At 35.5% G+C, this 25,715-nt stretch overlaps 1 protein-coding gene across 8 annotated transcripts in view; it reads left to right on the top strand.

The window, feature by feature from the left end:
• CCDC171 (coiled-coil domain containing 171) overlaps positions 1-20,533 on the top strand; it is a 446,519-nt gene extending 425,986 nt beyond the window's left edge. For all 8 annotated transcript variants that reach the window (XM_055092101.2, XM_055092103.2, XM_024930188.4 and 5 more), the window contains one exon: positions 20,243-20,533. In XM_055092101.2, the coding sequence (XP_054948076.1) occupies positions 20,243-20,470 (228 nt within the window). In that variant the 3' untranslated portion in view covers positions 20,471-20,533. The remainder of the gene's footprint in view (positions 1-20,242) is intronic.
• The last annotated feature ends 5,182 nt before the right edge of the window (positions 20,534-25,715 follow it).

The following is a 25,715-nucleotide window of genomic DNA, read 5'->3' as shown; positions in this document are numbered from 1 at the left end:
GAGGAGCTACCATAATGTTTTCTACACTGTTGTACTATTTTACATTTCCACCAACAGAGCAAAGATCCTAATTTCTCCATTTTCCATTTGCTTGGTAGATCTTCCTGCCAACACTGTGATTATCTGTTTTTTGTTTGTTTGTTTGTTTGTTTGTTTGTTTTTTAAAGTAGCCGTTCTAATGGGTAGGAGGTAGTATCTCATTGTAGGTTTGATTTGCATTTCCCTAATGCTTAGTGATGTTGAGCATCTTTATATGTGCTTATTGGTTTGTTTGTTTTTTGGAAAATGTTTATTTAAGTCCTTTGCCCATTTTTTAAATCAGGCATTTTGTTGTCATTGAGTTTTAGAAGTTTTCTATATATTCTGGATATAAATCCCTTAACAGATACATGATTTGCAAGTATTTTCTCCTGTTCTGTGGGTTGCCTTTTTACTCTGTTCATAGTGTCCTTTGATGCACACAATTTAAAAATTATCAGGAAGTTCAATTTGTCTGTTTTTTTCTTTTGTTGCCTGTGCCTGTTGTGTCAAATTCCACAAATCTTTGCCAAATCCAGGGTTGTAAAGCTTTCACCCTGTGTTTTCTTCTAAAAATTTTATGATTTTTGGTCTTACATTAGGTCCTTGATCCATTTTGATTTAATTTGTGTACATAGTGTTCTTCATTCTTTCTTCAGTGAACTTCTTCAACTTCATTCTTTTGCATGTGGACATGCAGTTCTCCTAGCACTGTTTGTTGAAAAGACGTATTTTTTCCCCATTAAATGGTGTTGACATCCTTGTCAAAACTCATTTGACCATTATCTGATGCTTTACTTCTGAGCTCTCTATTCTATTCTATTGGTCTCTATATCTGTCTTTATGCCAGTACACACTGTTTTGAATACTGTAGCTTAGTAGTAAGTTTTGAAATCAGGACGAGTGAGTCCTCCAACTTTGTTCTCCTTTTTTCAATCTTGTTTTGGGTGTTTCCAGTCCCTTGAGATTATATATGAGTTTTAAGATGGATTTTGCTTTGTTTTTTTAGAGACAGAGTCTCGCTGTGTTTCCCAGGCTGGAGTACAATGGCGTGATCTCAGCTCACTGCAACCTCTGTCTGCTGGGTTCAAGTGATTCTCCTGCCTCAGCCTCCCGAGTAGGTGGGACTACAGGCATGCACCACCAAGCCCGGCTAATTTTGTACTTTTAGTAGAGATGGGGTTTCTCCATGTTGGTCAGGCTGGTCTTGAACTCCCAACCTCAGGTGATCCACCTGCCTTGGCCTCTCAAAGTGCTGGGATTACAGGCATGAGCCACCGCGCCCGGCCAGATTTTGCTATTTCTGCAAAGAATTTCATTGGGATTTTGATAGGGATTGCATCGACTCTGTAGATTGCCTTGAGTGGTATTGACATCTTAAGAATATTAAGTCTTCTAATCCATTAACATGAGATATGTTTCCATTTCTTCATGTTTTTAATGTCTTTCAGCAATGTTTTGTAGTATCCATTATACAAATGTTTCCACCTCGTTGGTTAATTTAATGCCTAGTTATTTTATTCTTTTTGATGCTATTTAAATGGAATTGTTTTTGTAATTTGCTTTTCATATCATTTATTGTTAGGGTATGGAAATGTAACTAATTTTTATGTGTTGACTTTGTGGCCTCCTACTTTGCTGAATTCATTTATTATTTCTTATAGTATTTTGTGTGGAATCTTTAGGGTTTTCTACATGTAAGAGCATATCATCTGCGAAGAAAGATAATTTCACTTCTTCTTTTCCGATTTGAGTGCCTTTTCTTTTTCTTGCCTAATTTCCTTTGCTAGGCCTTCCAGTACTATGTTGAATGCAAGTGGTGAAAGGAGTCAGGTTTGCCTTGTTCCTGATCTTAAAGAGAAAGCTTTCATTCTTTCACCATTGAGCAAGATATATGCTCCCGGCCTTTCATATATATGACCTTTATTGTGTTAGGGTAATTTCCTTCTATTCCTAGTTTGTTGAGAGTTTTAAATTAGGAAGCAGTATTAAATTTCATCAAATGCTTGTATGCATCTATCGAGATGATCATGTGATTTTTAGCCTTCATTCTGTTAATGTGGTGTATCACATAAATTGGCTTTTGTATGTTGAGCTCTCCTTGCATCCTGGGGTAAACCTACTTAGTTATGGTGTTTGGTCATTTTATTGTGCTGTTGAATTCAGTTGATTGTATTTTGTTGAGGATTTTTGGGTCTATATTCATTGGGGATATTGACCTATAGTTTTCTTTTCTTGTGATATATTTGTCTGGCTTTAGTAACAGGATAATGCTGGCCTCATAAAATTTATTTGGAAGTGTTCCCTTTTCAATTTTTTTGGAAGAGTTTGAGGAGGACTAATGTTAATTCTTCTTTAAATGTTTGGTAGAATTTATCAGTGAAGCCATTTGGTCCTAGGCTTCTCTTGTTGAAAGGTTTTTGATTACTGAGTCAATCTGTTTACTAGTTATAGATCTTTTCCTTTTTTTTTTTTAACTAATTTGTTAGTTAGTCCTGGTAGGTTTTATGTTTCTAGGGAATTGTCTGTTTCATCGAGGGCATTCAATTTGTCAGTACATTTGTTCATAGTACTCTTACAATCCCTTTTTTCCCCCTGTGGAACTGGTACTAATATCCCCACTTTCTCTTTTGATATTAGTAATTTGAGTTTCTTTTTTTCTTGCCTATCTAGCTAAAAGTTTGTCAATTTTGTTGATCTTTTCAAAGAACCAACTTTTGGTTTCATTGATTTCCTCTACTTACTTTCTTTTTTTTTTTTTTTTAGTCTTTATTTTGTTTATCTCTGCTCTAATCTTTTTTCCCCCTTCCTTCTGCTAGCTTTCAGTTTAGCTTTTTATTTTCTAGTTTCTTAAGTAGTGAAGTTAGGTTGTCGATTTGAGATCTTTCTTGTTTCTTAATGTAAGCATTTATAGCTATAAATTTCCCCCTTAGCACTGCTTCCACTGCATCTCATAAGTTTTGATATGTTGTGTTTTCATTTTCATTCATTTCTAAGTATTTTCCAGTTTTCCTCATGATTTCTTCTTTGGACCATTGGTTATTTAAGAGTGTGTTGTTTAAATTCCACAGTTTTGTGAACTTTACAGTTTTACTTCTGTTATTGATGTTTAAGTACATTCTTTCATTCTAGATCTCCACAGTGCATATGTTGCTCTGCTTATTGTTATCCCACAGGTCCCTTAGACTCTGTTCACTTTTCTTCAATCATTTTTCTTTCTGTATCTCAGCCTCAGTAATTTCTGTGGTCCTGTTTTCATGCTTGTTGATTTTTTTTTTTTTTTGCCTGCTCATATTTGCTTTTGAATCACTGTAGTGAATTTTTCATTTCAGTCATTTTAATTTTCAGCTCCAGAATTTCTTTTTTTGTTGTTGTTTGTTTCTTTCTAGGCTTTCTATCTCTTTATTGATATTTCCATTTTGTTCAGACATTGTTTTCTTGATTTTCTTCACATCTTTCTTTAGTTCTCTGAGCATCTGTAAGACAGTTGTTGTAATGTCTTTGTCTCAGAGACCTGCCATCAAATCTTCTTCAGGGATAGTTTTCTATTGATTTATTATTTTCCTTTGAGTGAGCCATGCTTTCCTGTTTCTCTGTATGCTTTGTGATTTTTTTTTGCTGTTGTTGAAAACTGAACATTTGAATAGAATAATATAGTAACTCTGGAAATCAGATTTTCTCCCTTCCCTAGGGTTTTCTGATTTTTTAAAAAATTGCTGTAGCTATCTGTGTGTCAAGGATCAGCCTGAGATGTCAACTTATGGTCTTCTCAGGTCTTTTCTGGATCTGCAGCTTTCCCTGGGCTTGTGTGGTCACTTTCTAATTTTCCTCATATATGTAGTTGCTTTTAAATCTTAGTTCTTAATGTCTGGTCCCAAAGGGGGGAAAAGAGAAAGACGAAGAGGAGGGAAGAAAGGATGCTGGCCCTTTAAATTCCCTGGATGTCACTTCAGCTGAGGGGGAGTTGCAACGTGGGGAGGTGCAACAATAATGGTCACCTGCCTTTTGGTACCTCTGTGATAAGAAGCAACAATCAGAGCACGGATCCTGATATTTGGAGAACAAGGTTCTTTTTGCCTACCCTGGCTCCTGCAAGTTATGTGCAAGCTGTTCCAAGAACATTTGCACATGTGTCTGTCATGGGGCTGGAAGTGGGAGATGGATAGCTGCTGCTGTGCTAAGAGCTAAAATTGACTGAAATTAATCATAATTTACTGTCTAAGCCTTCCCCTGGAAGTTGCAAGCCTTCAATAGACTCCAGAATTCCAAAATACTTTCATCAGACAGATTCTGCCAGTGCAATTGTTGTCTACCTGGTTCCTGGTGCTTACTACTCTGCCATCTTTCCAGAATCCTCTCAAATCCTTGCTGCACTATATTATATTACATTTTTAATAAGATGTGATAAGGTGCTTTCTATCAGGGACTTATAGCTTTAGTGAGGAATTAGACGTGTGTGTATGTGTGTGTGTGTATACTTATAACAAATTATAATAAGGAACATTAAAGCAGTACAAGTAAGAAGTGAGAATTATCTGTGTGAGTACAGTAACAGTGGAAATAGAAAAGGATTCGATACTAGATAGATTTAGATGAAAAATGTGGCTGGACTTAATGAATAAAATTGATGCAGGGCAATTTCCTAATTACTTAGTAATTCATTCAAGATCTCTCCCTTCCTTGAACTTCTGGTAAGAAGTGAGCAGTGTTCACTATAACAAGTTTGCCTTTATGTAAAGAAAGATTTTCTGCGATTTGAAGGCATGTCATGAAAGCACTCCTACTTGGAGACCTGACTTTGAAAGCTTGGAGCATCTTCTCAGATTCACAGAATGGCAAGTTGTGGTCTAACTGTGCTTTGCCTGGTGTGAAATAGTGGGAAGTATCTGCTGGGATTAGTTCATGATGATGGAGGCTAGGATTCCCCACCTTGTGATTAGTTTTTCAGCTTTGATTACTGATAGGATACTTGGAATTGAAATCATAATTCTGTCTTAGTAACTATAAGGATCTGCATTTGGATGTCAGTAACAAAGAGCCCTATCTTTAAGGTTTTGTGTGTGGCCTCTTTATCACACAGCTTTACAAATGTAGGTTTCCGAAGGCAGCGTAGTTTATATTACTTTTCCTTTTCTTTATGTAACATTGATTTTTAAAATAACTCAAATTTTCAGAGTGCAAATAAATGAAAACTGATTATATGCTTAGAAGTGAACATATTGGGAGGTGAGAAAAAATGTTCAAAATACTTAGATCATTTTTCAAAAAAGGATTAAAATTTTATTTCTTAGTCAAACATATTTTCAAGTACAATGTATTTCATCTGAAAGCCTCAGTAACATGACGAAAATTTACAGAATAATTATTGTTGAGTTTGTCCATAAGTGCATGTTTATGAGTAGACGCTGAATTCCATACTTTTGAATGTGCCTCGACCTTTCCGCTTTTACTTGTCAGATGCCCCTTTTTTAATGCCAGGTAGTCTTTATACAATACTATTATTAATGATGTAATGGAAAAATTAACTATAAATTGGTTGTTAATATTAAGTTTTGGTAGTCTAAAAATCAAATCTTTTCTCTCAGTAGGGCCGAAAGAACTGACTTGAAATTTAACTTTAATCGTCTAGAAGTCTTTTGTTTTTTTTTTTTTTTTTTGAGGAGCTTAATGTATCACTATAATATTTCCTAGATTCCTGTCTAATTCAAGATATGGAATGACTAAACTGTAGCCATACTAGTTCTGAGCATACAGGCAAGAAGAGAAGTCGTTAAACATCTTGCTGTGTGTGAGCAGTTCGAGGGCAGGCAGACACCATGCACCTTGACCACCTATTATGAAGCTTTTTGCTGCCGTGTCAAGTGAAAGTGAGTTAATTGGGTGAAGCTGTGGAGCATGTTAGGGGCCTGGTAAAGGGTTGCTGTCTGACAGCTGAATGTCAGCAAAAGCCAGTCAAGTGTGGCTGAGAGACAGAGACCTGTCACAAAGTTCCCGCAGACTGGAACAGTTAGGAAGCTGAAATATGGTTCCGTCTCACTTTCTCCCTCATTGAATCCAAGCACCTTAAAAGATTTTACACTGTATATGTCAACTCTTGTTCTCTAAGCTGTTTCCCCCTAACTGTCCTGCATTCAAATGATTGAACAAAAGATGCTAATGTTTAGCAAAGTGAATGTAAATTCCCTCTTTTCCCCTTTTCTGCGCAAGCAGATAGACATTCAACCAAAAGGAAACTTTGAAGGTTTACATCAAACAATTAGATTTCTTCAAAATTTAGCTTATAATAGAATCTCTTTCTCAAGAGAGTATGAAAATTGACAATTAAAGCAGTAGAATAAGCAATGCATTTTCCTCAGATATAGAAAATCAAGCTTTAGGGAGCTAGGACTCCTGTCTGAATGTCTTGAGAATGGACACTGGCCAAGATAACTTTCCTCTTATCTTTTGTCATAGGCTTCTTTCTTTCTTTTTCTTAGTGGCCTAAGGTAAAATGCAATGATTCTAGCCACCAGAAGAATAAAGATTAGCATAGAAAGGAACAGTAAGTTCCCTTCTGAAGCTTGAGACACTTCGAAAGGAGGAATTGAAGAAAGTTGGAATTAAAGAAAATGAAGTTAAACTCTGTGAAATAAAAATATTTGCAGAAAGAGGAGTTTAATATTAAAAGATGCCCTGTTCATTTTCTTTAGAATATGGATTAGAATAAGTCCATTAACTCACTCATCCATTCATTCATTCATTAATTCCTCAAGAGGCAGGTGTATAGAGTACCTGCTCTGTACCTGTCACTGTGCAGGCCACTGGTAATACAGAAACAAGCAAACAAAATAGCCTGTGGCTTCAAGGAATGAACACTCTAAGCCAGCACTATTCATTAGAACTTACTGTGATGATAGAAATATGGCTTTGGGGCACTTGGAATGTGGTTAGTGTGACTGAGGAACTGAACTTTAATCTTTAATTTAATTTTATATTAAATTTTAACTAATGTAAATTAAATAGCTGCATGTGGCTACCATATTGAATAGTGCAGGTCTAAGCAAACATAAGACTGTGATACTGTGCTATTATAAAAGTGTGTATGGGGTGTTATAATAACACGGAGGTGAGGTATTATATTATATTATATTATATTATATTATATTATATTATATTATATTATATTATACAAGGTGACAGAGGCCAGGAAAAGTTTGGGGTAAAGTTGATACCTGAGGTAAGCTTTGACTAACAGTAGGAGTTAACGTGATGAAGAAGCTTCCTTCTAAATAGAAAGGGCAGCATGCAAAAGTGGCTCCAAGACAGGAGAAAGCAGGGCATGCTTCAGGATCAGCATTTTGATTAGTACAGGAGAGCAAAGCTGTTTTATGAGAAATTACATTAATGCAATGGTAGTGTCCAAGAAGACTACCAGTCAAGTTATCCAAGGGGTCATAACAGAAGGTGTCACAGACCAAATTAGTATACTGAAATCACATGGTTTGTGGAATTAAACACACAGCAAAAAGCAAGAAGAGATATAGCAGGGAGCAAGCAGGGGGAAGGATCATAACCTGACTTCTTGGTTATGCAGTGTTCATGTGCCCTGTCTCTCTCCACTGCCTCAGCCTTCTTCACTCTCTGTGAGTTTATGAGGATCAGGGTTGAAGTTTGAAACAGGGGGCTTGGAAGACCGAAGGTGCCTGAGGCCACTTACACACACTTGCTATCTAGGAGAGATGCAGGGACAAACATGCCTGGCCAATAGCTATAATTTGCCACTGAGGCTGCTGAATAGCTTTGTGTTTTATCTGCAGTTCTAGGGTCAATGTAAGGATGACATTAACTAAAGGTGGCATATCTCTACCTTATGATGTGGCCTTTCCATCCATTTCTATCTATAAAGTAACAGGTGTTACCATATGGATTCTGCTTATGTCCCACAAACTGCTTGCTAATTCATTATCTGTGCTTACTAATATTTCTTATGAGTTTCATCTATCCTATTTTTCTAGTCTTTAATCTCAAATTTGAGTATTTTCAAATAATAAGCAAACATACAATAAAGAAGAGATGAAGTAGGAAACAGCGAAGTCTGAAGAGATGACTTGTTTACAAAAATAAAAGTACGTTTAGGCCAGAAAAAGTGAAGAGACAAATAACTGATGAAAAATATTTAGCAAAGAGCTTTGAAACCTGTGTCAAAATTATTATCTAGTAGACAACCTACTCCAAGCGCAGACTGCATTTCAAACAAGTCTAGGCCTTTTTGAAACACCATTGTGCAGACTCTAGAGAGTTAATCTGAATGAGGGCTCTGGCAGTTGGAGAAGGACTAGTGGAGATTTTATGGGCAGGCACCCAGAGAAGGAGATGTGAAGTGGAGAGAATGACCTAATGCCTTTCCTCCATGCAGACCTATGGACTGGCATCTGGACTCTTAGAAAAAGGGCCTACAGGTAGAAGCTGAAAGGAAAGTTTTGTGACAGACACTGCAAGACACTGGGTTTCAGTCAGAGTTGTCATAGTTTTCAGATGACAGAAAGGGAAGGATGGGCACCCCAAATTTTTGTTAGAGCTATCACCCATATGACCTAGCAAGCCCTCTAATATATTGAAGGCAGACCCTGATGGAGGGATTGCAGACACCAAGCAGCTCTTGATGGGGAATCCACAGGGGTGTTTGAGGCTTGTATGAGCAGGACAGGGAAGGACCAGGGTAACTTGACTCACTTGGGACTTTGTATCCACAGAATAATGAGGACAGGAAACTTCCAGTGCTATTGTGCATCAAAGCTTTTCCTATAAAAATAGCAATTATGTGGTTTCGTAGTATTTCAACAGATTATAATTTAAGAAGAACTGGATCAGGATGAAGATTAGTTAAGGTCTAATAAATAGTCCCCAAAACAGGGAATTTTAATTTGTTTAATTCACTTTTGTATTCCAGTACCTGGAACAGTATTTGGCACATCATAGGCACTTGATAGATATTTACTGAAAAAATAAATGAATAGAGCTAATTTAGGATACTAAGAGGGGATATGGGTTTAGGTATCTTTATGCATTATGCAAGCATAGGGAAAATTTATCATATGGAATTGATAATACAGGGAGTCAATTCCTGAAATAAAGCCTAGGGGTATATTATTTTGGAATTTTGTGTTTGCTATATTTTACTGTTACATAAGATGTTCTCCCTAGGGATGGATCTGGGTTGAGACTGCTGGAGATGATGTGGTTATATCAGAAATAACATTCCTGACTATCATGTAAAGGAAATGTCTTTGCCAACTAAGTGATTTGTTTTAGAACATGTGCCCCAGTGCTTGTTGTGATTTGAAGGCATTCTGCAGATATGACCCCCAGATCACATGATTTGTCTTACATCTGAAGTACCTTTCTCTCCCTAAGAAATACATTCTTTTAACTGAAGATAGCCAGTCCCTCCAGAAAGGCCCAGCTATGGAACTGTTCAAAGGGTCCACAGCCCTGGGGAGTATAGAGCTTATACCATGGTCAGTGGGGAAATAAAGGCAGCTTGCAGCATTCCACGAAGAATTGCTAAGGATTTTAGGTGTGATGTAATGGAACAATGAAGGAACATGGCCTAAAACAGCAGTGGAAGAGAGGGGCATGCAAAAAAATGGGTTTCAAATTGCAAAATGAGAATTTAATGCTAAGTTTTTTGAGATGTGTGATTGACAGATACTTATATTGTTAGAAAGGTTTAGGAAAGTCATTTCTTTCAAACTACTTTAAATTCTAAATGATTCTTTCCTTCCTCTGCTCTTCTTTACCTGAGTGCCTGCTCAGTAATTCCACTCCTTGAAAAACATATTGCTACGAGGTCTAAGTTTATAGCTTCCAGATTATTACTAAATTTTTGACATTGAATAAAAAAGGTTTATAACTTTAAGAGGAAATTCTTCAGTAATGAAATAGTGGTCAGAAAACTTTTGCCTAATAGTTCCCAGAGAGAGTGTGACATGTGTACATTTTGACCACAGAAGTCGTAATTTGGCAGCTGGAAGTGCTATTTGGAGTAAAATGAAGGCACACAAGTTATAAGTAGCCACTCTGCATAAGGAGTTGCATTTGCGCAGAGTAGAGGAACAAATTACTCAGTGTCATTATTTGTGTAGGTGTTTACTCAATGTAAAACTGTAAATATGACTTAGATAACTGAAAACATTGAAATGAGAGTGTTCTTTGCTTGATCAAAATCTTTTCCAAACATGAAAAACACTTAAAGACCTATCCTCTGAGACCTTTAACTATCCAATTACATTTTCATTTTGACCACACATTTTAGAGCCATAACTATACTAAAATATATAGATGTATTTCAGTATATATAAATATGTATAGTTTCATTTTTTAATAAAGGGTTTTTAGCTATAAAAGTAAAACGTACTTACTGTAGGTAATTTGGAAAATACAAATCCTAATCCTAACTCAGAGAATAGAGAAAAAAACCCCAACAATTCCAATACCACAAAACAAGCACCATATGTAATTTTGTGTACCCTTTTTTCATGACGTAGTCTTGCCCTAGGGTCAGCAAATCTACATGCCACCTGTTTTTGTATGGCCTGTGAGCTAAGAATGGTTTTAATATTTTAAATAGTTATGGGAAAAAAGCAAAAGAATAATAACATATCATGACACATAAAATTTATGTGAAATTCAGATTTCACTGTCCATAAATAAAGTTATATTGGAACACAGCCATGCTCATTCATTTACATGTCCTCGATGGCCACTTATGTGCTACAACACAGGGGCTAATGCTTGTAACAGAAAACATATACCCTAGAAAGCATGAAATACTTATCTAGCTCTTTACAAAGGTCTGACCTTTGGTTAGACCCAAGCATTTGTCCGTGTTATCCAAAAGTTTATAACTGTAAATTTTATAGCTACATAATTTTCCACCGCGTAGCTATAGCCTACTTAACTATGCTTCTGGTTGAATATGAGAGTATTTCTAATTTTTGTCTGTTATTATTAATATAAATAACCTAATCATAAATGGAATTGTTGGATCAAATGGCATTAAGCATTTAAGACAGTTGCCCAATTATAGATCCAATGGTTCTATCAATTTATACAGTTACTAGCAATTTATGAATGCTTGCTTCACAATGCTTTCACTAACCTTTAGCATAATTTGTAATATTTAATTTTTACTGGCAATCAATGTCTTATTTTCCATTTTTGATTACTTGTGGGGGTTACCATTTTTTTCCCATTTATTTGTTACTTAGCTGTATTTTTGCTTTTGTGAACTGCCAGTTCATAACTTTCTCTCATGATTCAAATAATTTTAAAGATAAAAAATCATGGAAAGAAAAATTTAACCTTTCAAACCTTTTTTTTCTACCCAAACTCTAATTCAGTTCTTTTTTCCAAAGATTATTAAGTTTCTTTTGATTTCTTGTGATTCTTTTTTCCAGAAAAAATAGGGATAGATATGCATGTATGTGTGTTTATGCTTATTTTAAAATGTATATTACTATTTATATATATGTATATATATATACACATAAACACATGTATACATTTTGAACATGTTTTTTTCACTTGGATATATTTCTCTATCAACCTTTACATATTTACCTCACGTTTAAAATAGTTGTATTATATGGTGGTCATACTTCACTTAAGTAGCCCTCTGTTCATAGACCTCTGGTTTTATTTTTAAAAAGTTTTGTTTAGCACCGCATGCTGTCACTCACTGGTGGGAATTGAACAATGAGAACACATGGACACAGGAAGGGGAACATCACACACCGGGGCCTGTTGTGGGGTACGGGGAGCAGGGAGGGATAGCATTAGGAGATATACCTAATGTTAAATGATGGGTTACTGGGTGCAGCACACCATCATGGCACATGTATACATATGTAACAAACCTGCACGTTGTGCACGTGTACCCTAAAACTTAAAGTGTGTAAAAAAAATCACTTTTAAAGTTAAAAAAAAAAGTTTTGTTTATCTATCTAAAAATGCTTCAGTGAACATACCTGCATGCTCACCTTGGTGAACTCTTTTGAGTGTAGCCATAGAAGAAATGCCTAGCAGTGGAATTGCTAGGTCAAAGGAAGATACATTTAAATTTTTTGTCTTCCAGAAAGGTTGCAACAGCTTATGTCCCTAACTACATGGCATGAGTTTGCCTGATTCCCTCTTTTCAACAGTGGAGATCATCAGACATCTAAGTTTTTGCCCATTTGATATATGAAAAGTAATCTTTAATTGGGATGTGTTGCATTGTATTTCTTTACTTATGAATTAAGTTTAGCACCTTTTCATATGTTTTTTGGTTATTATACTACTCTCTCCCCCAATCAGACATCTAATCTGTACATGAGGCAGAGGCTGGCAGTGGTTTCCTGGTATCTGTTTTCTCTTTCTTAGTAATAGAGCCTCTGAATGTTACCTGGGCTGCTCAGGAAACAAACAAACAGACAAACAAGCTACATTTCTCAGACCCTCTCTAAGCTAAATTAGTTATATGACCTAAGTTCTAGTCGATGGGATGTAAGTAAAAGTGTACAATTTTAGGAAGTGTCTGTAAACAGAAGCAGTGCCTCCTTCTTTGCTCCATCCTCCTTTCTTCTCGCTAGAATGCAGACATGCTAGCTGGGACTTGAGCAGCCATTTTTGACCATGAGGTAAAAGCCATGTACTGAGCTGTGGAGCCCAAGATAGAAGCAGCCTGGATTCTTGATAACTTTATATTGCCCTATCAGAGGGAAATAAACTTTTATCTTATTTAAGCCAATGACATTTAGAGTTTTCTCTTACAACTGAACTCAGTCTTAATAAATATGCTACCCTCAGCCTATTTTCTAATTACATTATTTTAATTGATTTGCATGAGCCTTTTGTAAATTAAGAAAGTTACTTGTATGGGGATTCTATGTGTTGCACATATTTTTACCAGTTTGTCATTTCAGACTTTCAGTGGCATTTTTCTATATGGTATGCTTGTTTTTATTTATTTGGTTTTTGTGTCTTTTTATATATTTGAGTGCATAAAGTTATTTATATTTTCAATTCTCTCTGAATTGTTCGGGAATGTATGTTTCTAAGACAGAGGGGAAAATGCCCCTTTGCATTTTCTGGCCATTTCTGGCACTCTCTACCATCAGTTGTGTCAGGATTGTCAGGTCAGCAACAGACTGCAAGCGCAAGGGTATGAAGAACACTGGGAAAAGAAAGAACAAAAGCCACTTGGGAGAATTCTTCAACTCTTTTTCTAACCTCGGCCACATCAGGAAATCTAAACATCCTGGAGAAGAAAATGGGACATATTGTCTTGTCAGGCACAAGGTATCTTGAAGTAATTTAAAATTAAACTTTAAATGTTCTAGTGTAATTTAATTAATTAATTATTTTTTGAGACAGAGTCTCACTCTTGTCACCCAGGCTGGAGTGCAATGGCGTGATCTCAGCTCACTGCAACCTCTGCCTCCTGGGTTTGAGCGATTCTCCTGCCTCAGCCTCCCGGGTAGCTGGGATTACAGGCACCCACCAGCATGCCTGGCTAATTTTTTGTATTTTTAAGCAGAGACGGGTTTTCACCATGTCGGTCAGGCTTGTCTCAAACTCGTGACTTCATGTGATCTTCCAGCCTCGGCCTCCCAAAGTGCTGGGATTACAGGCGTGAGCTACCGTACCTGGCCTTAAGTGTTCTAGTGTAAGTTTAAACCTCGGTGCCTCATTTTGTCTCTGAATATAACAACATATAAGCTCCTTTGATGAAAGGGCTATAACTTTCATTTTTGTGTAAGTTCCATGAGATCTATGTATTTACTCCAGTAAGTACCACAGGCATTCAAATGTTAGACCACAATAAAATATGCTATCAAAATATAAACATTTCTTTTAGCCTCTAGCACAATCTATGTACTTTTATTTTCCATTTTCAGAGAGGTTTGTTGAGCCCTTATTTTGTTGATGAAATGCCTCTAGATACAAAATAAGCCTGAGGCTAGGCTATATCTTCTTTGGGCAACATGGTAAGGTAATGGTCAAGCGTATGAATAGGAGAGTCAGAGGAACCAAGATTCACATCCCTTTCTACCATTAGCAAGCTGTGCAACCTGTGGCAATTTATTCTGCTCTTTGAGCCCTAGTCTCTTCAACTGTAGAATGAAGATAATTGTAGTGCTTTCTGATTGAGTCACTGTGAGAATTCAGATAATGCCTGTAAAACTAAATCTAGCACAGTGCCTGACATAATGCTGAATACATGTTGGCTATAATTGTAAAGTTAGAATTCATATCATTTGAGAAGAGTGAAAAAGAGAAGTGAAGAAGAGGAGCTACTCTATGCTACACATTTTTGTGTATATTATTCCATTTAATCCTCCTAACAGCCCTATGAGGGATTAGTCTTCCTCCTTTACAGATAAGGATAAAAGCTCACACAGGTTAAGTAACTTGTCAAGGATCACATAATTAGTAAATGGCAGAATGAAGTTTAGAACCTTAGTTCCTTCCACCTTCAAAGCCCGTATTCTTTCCATTAATCTTTGCTAAATCTAATTGCGACATAATCTGTATATGTGTGAAATAACAAAATAACAATAAAACACCAAGACCATGGAGTAATAATATAAGTCGTTTGTTCATTCACTCATTCATCATTTAGGAATCTTATTTAGTCCCAGATATTCTGCTAAGTGCTAGGGGTACAAAGTCATGATTCCATCACACTAAGTGCTCATAGTTTTATAGCGGAAATATAAGGATATACAAATAAGTGAAAAAATAGTAAAATAAATGCTCATGAAGGAATGTAAAAATGAGATTGGTTGTTACAGTTAGCTGTAGTTGGGGAAGGATGGGAAGAGGATCCAGAAAAGCCTTATGAAAGAGGCAGACCTTGACCAGAGTTTGAAACGTGGAGGACTCACCCAACAAAGAGCAGAATTGGACAGACTGGAGGGTGATGTGAACTATGGACTGTCCTATTTAGGCACTCACAAGTTCCATGTAACTGGCTTGCACAGTACAAGTGAGGAAATGGTAGATGAGGCTGGACAGGGAAGCCAAGAGCAAGGGCATAGTTATAGGGAAGCATGAAGAATCAAAACCATTGATCCAATCAATCTTCCACATCAAATGAGTAGCCAAGGCTGAATTAGAACCAGATAGAATGCTGAATGTCTGCCTGAGGACAGAGTTGTTGTGATGTGATTCAGGTTTCTTGTTAATATATTCTACCTCTTTTTTCTGATTTGTTTCTACCTCTATGGTTGTCCTTTTTAGATCTCTAGGCACACTGGGCCCTTAGGGTGTTTCCTAATGCAACTTCTTTGCATTTTTGCCATTAACTCACATTTCTTCCCATGCCTTGATGTCAGTAAGATAGTCAAACTAGTCTGTACTAAGGTTTAATGACTTACAGGGAGAAGAATGCATAAAATATTCCTACCAGCTTGTTATTGGTAGCTAAAAGTTAGAACTGGTAACTACCGTATGAGAAATAAATATTGGATGGCATGATAGCAGATGTGTGTGTGTGTATATATATATATAACTGTGTATATTTATATGATACATATATCAAGTATATGTGTGTGTGTATATTTATAAGGTGAATGTATGTTTTTATGTGTATATATATCTCAGATATAAAATTGAGTATTCCACAAGAGAAAACTATGTGATTTTTGCCAACTCTGGCTGTCTGTATAAACTACGGTGGCCTATGAGACCAGCATGACAACTGGAAAATTGACAGGTAGAATTTGGCTAACTCATCTGAAGTATTTAGAAGAAAGAAAACTTTGTGACACTGAGTATTGAGACTCTGGTAAGAGCACGTTAGGAACCAAAGTAGAAATGGCAAGGGAGCCTCACTGTAACACCCTCTTGTGGGTGCTTTGATTTCTTCATCTGTTTATGTGGAGCTGTGCAGACTACTTAAAAGCAGTCAATAATTTACAGGGCTTAAAACATCATCATGGAGTTTGAAGTAGTGAAAAGAGTACTATAGAATTTAATTGAATGAAGCCACATCATCTAAATTGTGGCTAATCTTGTTATCTATTTGGCTTTATTTTAGAACAACGTGCAATGTGCAATATGTATTCTTTCCCCTTAAGAATGGTCTGTCTACATCCTCTCAAGTATTATATTCAGGAAACTGATTTCTGGGTTAATGTCCCTCAAAAAAGTTAGGGTTTATAGTATATTCTGTCACACGTGGAATTATGGCAGACCTGTAGAATTTCAAAGCTGGAAAGAGTCCAGCCCCTCATTTGGATGGACTAATTTACCTGCCCCAAATGACCCAGTCAGATTGTAAAAGAACTGTGAGGAGAAGCTAGAGTCTGCTGATCTTCAGTCTAGTATTCTTTTAATCACACTATGTGCTTAGCATAATCTCCATGCAATACTACTAAGGCTTACTAAATCACATTTTTCCTCACTTTTTATAATACTAAATCCTAGAAGACTTAACTTGATCATAAATGTTACACAGGAGACAAATGGCTTAGTTTCAGAAGCGTTGGTCGGCAAAAAGGCTTTGACTTACAGACAATTTATTGGGTGGTTATTTTATTACTAGACTAATGCTTTATTTATTTATTTTTGTTTGAAAAACATTTGTAGAAAATTAAGATATTAAAGCCTTGAAAAATGGCTATTGAATATGTCCAATTACTGTATTTCATACGATTTTTAAAATGTAGAAATTTAGTAGACACATTTTGTATTGTGAATATGTATTTAGCTGATGGACTATAGCAGTTCAAATAGAATCATTTATAGCTTATTGAGTAAATAAAAGTGCTTCCATAAAGATTCACATGACGCCTAGCTTTTATTTCAGGTAACTAATTTCCTTTTGAAAAACTGCCTAAATTTAAATTTACATAAGAGACAGAACACCTCAGCAGTTTTAAAAGTAGTTTATATGACCATGGACTTTACAGATTTAAAATATAAGATCGGGTGGTGAACACTAACTTTTAATGTTCTCTGACAAAAAGTTATTTAACTGTCCTTTACTCTCTGTGTTACATTAAAATAGTACAAAAGTGTTATGTATTTCTGGATATTATTCTGGATATTTATAACAGGAAAAACAGGTCATATTTACTTGTATTTTAACATCACATTCTCAAATCAAAGTTTCACCAGAATTGTTGCTGGCTTTTTTTTTTTTTTTGAGACAGAGTCTTGCTCTGTTGCCCAGGCTGGAGTGCAGTGTGCAGTGGTGTGATCTTGGCTCACTGCAACCTCTGCCTCTGGATTCAAGCGATTCCCCTGCCTCAGCCTCCTGAGTAGCTGGGATTACAGGCGCCCGCCCAACTGATTTTTATATTGTTAGCAGAGACGAGGTTCCACCATGTTGGCCAGGCTGGTCTCCAACTCCTGACCTCAGGTGATCCACCCGCCTCGGCCTCCCAAAGTGCTGGGATTACAAGTGTGAGCCACCATCCCCAGCCGGTGGCTTCTTTTTAAGCTTTTAAGTGACTTAAAATCAGACTTTACCTCATTTCATGAAAAAGGTTTTTTTCTAGCAGTACAGCAGATGATCCCAGTAGCAAAAGCAGTCATTTGTTTTCCTTTATACAAAAGTAACTCTGTTTACTTTCTAGAGACTATACTTTTGGGGGGTACAAGACTTTAAGGAAATCTCTCTCTCTCTCTCTTTTTCATCTCTGGAGATTTTTTAGATTATTTTCCATGTTTAGGACATAACATCAGAAAATAGTGTGCAAAAAGTGAAACTAATTTGAAATACTAGGGAAATAACACCCCATTTCAAGGTTATTTAGTCAAAAATATTATATTGGATGAAAGGGTGCTTTCAGACGACATAGTGGAAAGTAGACATATTAGAAAAAGTAGGATGAGAAAAGGCAAAAGAGGGACCTCTTTGTAGGTTACCAAGATCTGTAGAATATTAAAGAGAAATGAGCAGTTAGTATAGACTTTCCCTAAAGGACTGCCTTCCTAACTTTGTAATGTGTTAGGTTGATGGATTTGCAAGAACAAAACGGGAAACTTTAAGTACAACATATAAGTTTGAGTAAATTATGCGTATCACTAATATTGACAAAACAGGAATGGTTGGTCAATTTGGCATAGTTACCTTTCTCTAAAACATCCAGAAGAAAATACCCCCAGAGGATATCTGACCTTCCTTGGACTGATTCTGCACACCCCTCTATTTTCCATACATAGTTTTCTTAGACCAGAACTTGAAGTATAAAGATGTATCAAAACAAACTTTTGAAGCCTTTTCTGACAATAAAATATTCTATTATATTAAAGAATACTATGGCTATAACTATGTTTATTAAGAAGAAAATCAGGCCCCACCATTTCCTGCTCTTCCAGCATTCTCCTAACCCCCAGGCCTGGCAGAATGAGAAGTTAGTAGATGGCACTGTAATGTTTATAGCTGCAAAGTCAATCCAGTAATGACACTGCTAAAAAATGATTCTAGCAGCAGTAAAAATGCAGATGTGTACACCTCTAGCCTCTGATGTAATGAGATGCCTCTGTTCAGGTTCTGAGCAGAGATGATCAGGCCCAGCATTAAGGTTCTGCAAGCAAAACCTCATTAATACTACTAATCAAGGTCAACACATGATTTTAGAAGTTGTTTTCCTTCCACTGGGAAACCTTATCCTTCATAGAGCTATTTCAAGTGACCATTTTAGGTGTTTTCTAACTTCCAGTATAAAAAGAGATGATTTCCGTCAGCTACTGGCCTGCAGTAGAGTATCAGGAAATCAAAAGAACAAAGATCAAAGAAAATTGCTGAACTAGGTGTTAGATGCAGATATTGATTTTTTCTCCAGTTGTAGTTTTAAAAAAATCCACAAAAATGGTAACACATACAACAGTTGAATTTCTAATATGTTCCTAAAGCCAGTGATAAGCTTCCCTCTTGTTTTTACATGTAGCAACAATTTTGTATAACATGACATAATAAAGCACACCTTATAGTTTACATTATTTTGTTATCAAAACTGTAAGAGGATCTACTAAAAAGTTTTTTTTTTTAAAACCCTGCAATATAGAGTATGATTTTTAGTGGAGATACTTATAACCAGACTTGTTATTTCAGCAACATTTATTTTGTGGGAATCTGGAAAATTATGTCATACAATTGATCACTATTTTCCTGCCATCTTTAAATGTCATAATACTTACCTGCTTTACTGCTAAGACTTCTTCATGTTAAATATTAACTACTAGATACTGATGTCACTTAAGGCTTAAAGGAGCAGCTTTATCGAAATATTAATTCTACTGTCCAGTATTTCATGACTTTGTGGCATTTTTAATTTCCAACAATTTCTGGATACCATCAGTGTTCTCAAATATATGACAAATTATTTTCATTCCCTTATTTTGACATGTGATTTCTAAATACGTATAATAGTCTTTATCAAAACAGGGTGGTATCATGGACATAAAGATGGAAACAATAGAGACTGAGCACCAGGGACTATGAGAGTGGGAGAGGGTTGAAGAACTACCACTCGGGGACTGTGCTCACCACCTGGCTGATGGGATCATTTGTACACCGTACCTCAGTGACTTTAATCAAGAATTACCCATGTAACAAATCTGCACGTGTACCCCTGAACCAAAAATAATAAAGTTGAAAGAAAAAACAGGGTGGTGGCATTATTATTAAAGTAAAGCCAAAGAGTTCTCATTAGAATTTTGTATCTTAGTATGCCATTTTCTAGAGGTCACTGGGATTGGCTTATTTTACTTTGTGCTACTTTTGTCAAATAAGTAAAATGGATAGATTTAAAAAACATAAATACTCATAGTTTATTTTCTAAGTAATCTAATCTTCCATATTATATGGCACTTATTTTATAGCATAATGAAATAAATGCTATTAGCATTGGTTTCTGTAAATTGCCAATGGACTGAAGTCAAGGTAAAAATCCCTGATTGTATTGACTCTCTGATATAATAACTTTATAAAAAGTTTTACACAAAGATTTAGTGTTTAGACAAATTCTTGTTGTCTAGAAAAGTTCAGAAAAGAGTAAATAAGGGATTCAGTCACACTTGATAAATAATTTACTATTTATATATTCTCGTGTAGATTATTGAAATAGTAGTTTCCATCTCATTTTTATATTATAATGATTATTAGTCTACTTGCCTGTTTATGGTTTTAGGCTCTATTTGAGAGTTTTCAACTCTATGTTTATTTATTTTTTTCTTTTGTATGTCACAGATAGGATCACGAGACCATTCAAATCTCTCCATTCCTTCAAGAGCTCCTCTTCCTGCTGACACAACTGGTATGGGGGATTTCTTACCATTGAAAGCTGAACTTGATACTACTTACACTTTCTTAAAGGAGACATTTATAAATACTGTGCCCCATGCTCTGACATCACCTCACTCCTCTCCAGTGACTATGTCTGCTAATGCCAACAGACCAACTCAGATTGGATTATGACTTCATGAAATTAAAAAATGGAGGAAAAGTTGACAGTACAATTAAAATTGTTTTGAATGGGAATTTTCTTATCAGTTGACTTTTGTTTCAGCAGAAGTGGCAGTGGATTTAAAAAATTTGTGCGCTATCTTGATGTATTCTGGTAGCTCTGTCTCCTTGAATAAGGAAATAGCCAACTTTTTTCTCTCCAAGTTTTATTTATTATCACAGTTGCTCATTTTTATGTAACATATTTTTAAATGTTAAGGAATGACACATTTTGGGTAATTTCCCTCAGACTTAAAAAAATCAATAAGCCATTTTAGTCTCTATCTATCAAAGTTGTTTCATACTTGTCTATTTTAAAGCAGGACTGCAATGCTTTAATAGGATTGAGAGAGCTTTTTGAAATGTATGCCAATGATTCCTGTCATTTCATGGCAGCCCGGCCATGGTTCACTGAGCCCCCTCTTCTCTCTTGTCAGCTCAACTGAAGACAAGCATTTAGTTGCAAACTTTAAGCAGGTTGTGCAAAACAGAAATGATGTGACTGCTTCTCCTCCTGCACAATAATGTCACTCCTGGTCAATGTGAGAAGGTCAGGTTGCTCCTTGTAAAGCTACATGATACCACTTGCCCATTTGAACAAGTTAAGTTAACTGCTGAATCTGGTCCCTGAAGGCATTGAAAACTCATTCTTTTAGCAAGTCTGCATTTGATAAGAAAGTAGAGCAATTGTGCTGGAGGATTTCTGTGGTATGTTTAGGCACTTCATAAGGACAGTTCCCAGACTAGGATAGCAGGTAATATATTTAGTATAAGCTGAAAAACTTCAAGGTAATGGCTGTTTTGACCTTCAAAATAGACTCCTTTTTTGTTTTTGTTGTTGGTAGGACCCAAGAGTGACACCCATCTTTGATGCTGACAGAATTTAAAACAAGGCCATTGCCCTGCATTTTCTGCCTTGTAGCACACAAAAGTAAAATTGTATGTCAGGCCGAGATGTCGGGGAGCTGACAAGATGCCCCAGTGACATTTCAGCTAGAAAGAGCAAGTGTCTTGCAACCAAGTGGTCAAATATCAAATAATAGGTCAAGCAGGAAGGAGCTGAGTTCTAACCACAAAGAGGTTTCTGGTAACTTACTTGACAAGCTTTTGGGTGCTTTGTGGCTTGACAAAGTGATGTTCTGTTGGGTATCGCTAGACAGACTGTTCTTTATCGCCTTCAGAAGATCAGACATTGACATTGATTAAACTCTTTAACCCTTAAAGGTTAAATCCTTGCAGTTTGCATCATGGTAAGTGAAGAACAAAAGAATATTTGTAGTAAGAATTGGTTTTTGTATTAATCATTTAACTCCCTAGTGCTATTAACTTCTGATGTGAACTATAGCTTTTGACAAAGAGTCTTGGTACATAATCTATTTTTTATATTATTTTTCATTATGGAATCTTTCATTATGGATACATTAGAATATAACAGTATGTATTACAGAAGTTTTTTTGTCTTATCTTTACAGTGACATTTGATTCAAATATACCCAACTGCTGAGAATTTTTTTATTGGCCTTGGTAAATAAGATTTTATACTAACTATTTATTAGTAGCCAAATTAGCCAAGTGATTTATGCCATCTGAGGGAACACAGCAGTATTACTGTCGTACTGTGTAACACATCCTATTCTTGTAATACTGAGCCACTATAATTAGCTTTATATAATTTCTCTTTATATAATTTCTCTTAATTCTTTCCTTGGAATTATTTTTATTTTATTTTTATTTTTTATTTTTATTTTTTATTTTTTTATTATGGCATTATTTTTAATATGACCTGTGTAACATGACCTGTATGAAATTCAACTTGCAAATTTATTATAACATGGAAGTGCTATTTATTGTTTTTATACAGATCATATAATTTCTGCACATTTCAGAACACCTTTCTCTGCTGTTCCAAACAATGATTAGGATATTGTTCATACAGAAATTGATAGGCAATTTTTTAGTTCATGTGATATCACTGAGCTTACAATTCTCACTAGAGAAGAACAATGTTACTATATGTAACCTCTATGTCTAAGTGTTTGTGTGTGTGTATGCTTGTGTTGAATCTGTTTTCACATCCTACTGATTTTAGAGGAACAAGCAGCTTTGTAAAATGTGCCTTGGAAAGGCCTTGGTCTTCTTGCCTTAATTTTATAATCTGTTAATGGGATAACTCCAAAAATAAATGTGTATGTGTCTCCATATATATGGGTATCTAACTTTACAGTACATTTTGTACAGTGAATTCTGAACCACAAATTCAAAATTGGTAAATTATGATTAAATCAAATCAAAGCATGTCACATTTATAAGCAACTAGATGCTAAAGGCCATAGAAACTGAAGGATGAACCTCCTGAGCGATCATTAGTATTCACTACCAAATATAGTAATATTTATACCATATGCTTTTTTCCCAGAAGTCAGACCCAGCAGGAGGAGAAGATTTAATGACATATCCTATGGAGATCTGAGAAACTCTAGACTGCTTCTAAGCACCTTAGTGACCAATTGCTGCATATTTGAGATCTCTGTTGTGTCGGCAAGGACAGTTGCTCTATCAGCTTCTTTATCTTTTTAAGAATGATGTACAGAGTAGACATATCTCAGGATAATGACTTCAAATATTTTTGTAGAGGAAAGGAAGTTTTACTTTACACTTCAGAATGTGGATTTTCCTACTAACTTTCTGTGATCTAGAAACACACCTATATCACCTATCACTATTAATTCTTAAAGTTATTGTTCTGATACCTGAGTCACACTTACATATTGTGGAGTTGCTGACATTTTTAATACATGTATTTTGGAATGACATAATATAAAAACAAAGAGGTTTAGGATTGCAAAAATTGCCAGTTCAGTGATAATTTAATGACATAAATAAATAACCTTTTAAATAGAATGATCACTTTAATTTACCAAATATCTGACTCTTATTAAACTTAGCAACTCTATTTCCTATTTCATATTTATGACATATGCTATTATTGAATGTTTAATGAGATTATTAGTATTTTCATATTACTTCATTTACCAGTTGTCTGAATTCATTCTGTAGACCATACTGAACAATAGGAAGTTGATCCTATTTCACTGTGCACTTATTCTTTTTTTAAGAGATGGGCTCTCACAACGTTGCCCAGGCCGGTCTTGAACTCCTGGGCTCAAGTGATCCTCCCACCTCAGCCTCCTGAGTACCAGGGACTACAGATGCGTACCACTGTGCCCTCACTGTGCACTTTTTATAGACAAGTTTTGTAATATAAAAGGTGGAAGATAATTAATATTTATCAAGCAACTGTTTTATGCCAGTTATTATAGCAAAACTAATGATCTCACAACAAACCTCTAGCATAGGTGTTTCCATCACCATTTTAGACATGAATAACTGAGGATCAAAAATGTTAAGCTTTTGGCTACCAAAGATCATACATAACCTAGGAATTAGTAAGCCTAGAGCTGCAATTCCAAAGTCCACATTATTTTGAAACACTGCTAGTCCTGCCTTCCAGAAATAATTAACACTTTTTAAAGAGAAAAAAAAATTTTTTTTAATTGTCCTGACCAGCTAGGAATAATTTTGATAAGTATGTTTTGGTTTGAAATCTAGATTTCTTATGAATTGATTAGACAAAACAAAATACATACATACTAGCGCTATTTATGTAAACAGTAACTGTGAAGTTGGTGTCTATCTTTCAAAGGAAACACCACCCTCACTGTGTTGCCCAGTGTCTCTAGCTTGGCCAAAAGACCACACAGATACTCTCAGAAGCAGAGTCTCTGTTGAGAGGTACTGATGGTGAGTCAGCTTGACCATGCTATTACTTCCCAATGGAAAATAATGACATATGCCAAATAAAGCTGATCAATAAAGCATTCACTTGTGTAACTCCTAGGATAAAGATTTAAAAATATATTTTCTGGACTAGTGTAGTAGGCTGAATAATGGCCATACGAGATGTCCATAATACTAATCACTGGAACCTGTGAATGTTACCGTCTACGGCAAAGGGATTTTGCAGGGGTGATTAAGTTAAGAATCTTGAGATCGGGAGATTATCCTGGATTAGCTGGGTGTGCTCTAAATGCAATAGGAGGTATCTTTGTAAGAGAGGGAGGTGCAGGGGTTAGTTTGACTATGGAGAGGAAAAGGTGATACGATGATGGAAGCCGAAGTTGAAGTGATGTGCTGTGAAGATGGAGGCAGAGTCCAGACTTAAGGCTTTCAGGGCGTGCTAGAAGCAGAAAGAGGCAAGGAAATGGATTCTCCTCTCAGAGCCTCCAGGATTGTAAGAGAATACATTTGTGCTGCTTTAAGCCACAAGTTTGTGGTAATTTGTGGCAATATGTCACAGCCACTGAAGGAAACTAATACACCAGTAAACGTTTAGTAATTTTTTTAAAAGATTAATATGTTAATCTTTTAATATTAGCAAACAGAGAAAATGTTCTTTCTTTTAAATTATCCGTAATAATTGCCTTCATAACTTGAATTTTCAAATTCTTTTCGGTTTCCATTTTATATTCATGGCTTCTAAATATAATAAACAGTGATTATATTGGGCCAGCATAGAGTCACACTCTATTGCCATAACTTTTGATAATTCTTCAATTAACCTGTGATTTCAATGTATATTTTAATTCCTACAGTTTTAAAAAGATGCCTTAAATATCTTAAAGATCTACTTTAAATGATTGTTTTTATTTTATTCCATTTTGGTTGGCATATTTTAATAGCTTTCTTACAAAAGAAATTGAATCTTGAATGAATTTATATTAATCACAGCTTAAAATAACGATAGGGAATTTATGAATTATATAATTTAAATTAAATTATATATTTAAATATATTTAAAAGAAAATGCCAGAGCATTTCCTGGTCATTTCTCCCTGCCTTTTGTTATAATTGAAGTGAGATAATTTTAATAATTTTATTCAACAAGGAGATCTAAAATTTTTACAATGTAATATGTGAATCCATTTTGTCTTTACTTTGGTGAAAGCATATAATTTTTCCTGATGGTTTAATTTAATGAGAGAAAGGAGAGCAATTTTAATTGAAATGACTAAGTGTTAAATGTGATCAAACCTAAAATATTGAAGATTTAAACCTAGAGTGTTAAATATTGCAAGTACAGCCAAGCAAAGAAAAGAAAAATAAAGCCTCTGGTTCTGTAAGAAACCCCTCCATTCCTCCAGTCCTCCTGGTTAAGTGA

The sequence above is a fragment of the Pan paniscus genome, chromosome 11 (assembly GCF_029289425.2).
Source record: "Pan paniscus chromosome 11, NHGRI_mPanPan1-v2.0_pri, whole genome shotgun sequence".
NCBI lineage: Eukaryota > Metazoa > Chordata > Mammalia > Primates > Hominidae > Pan > Pan paniscus.
Note: the sequence above shows the minus strand (reverse complement) of the source record. Positions and strands in the feature narration are given on the sequence as shown.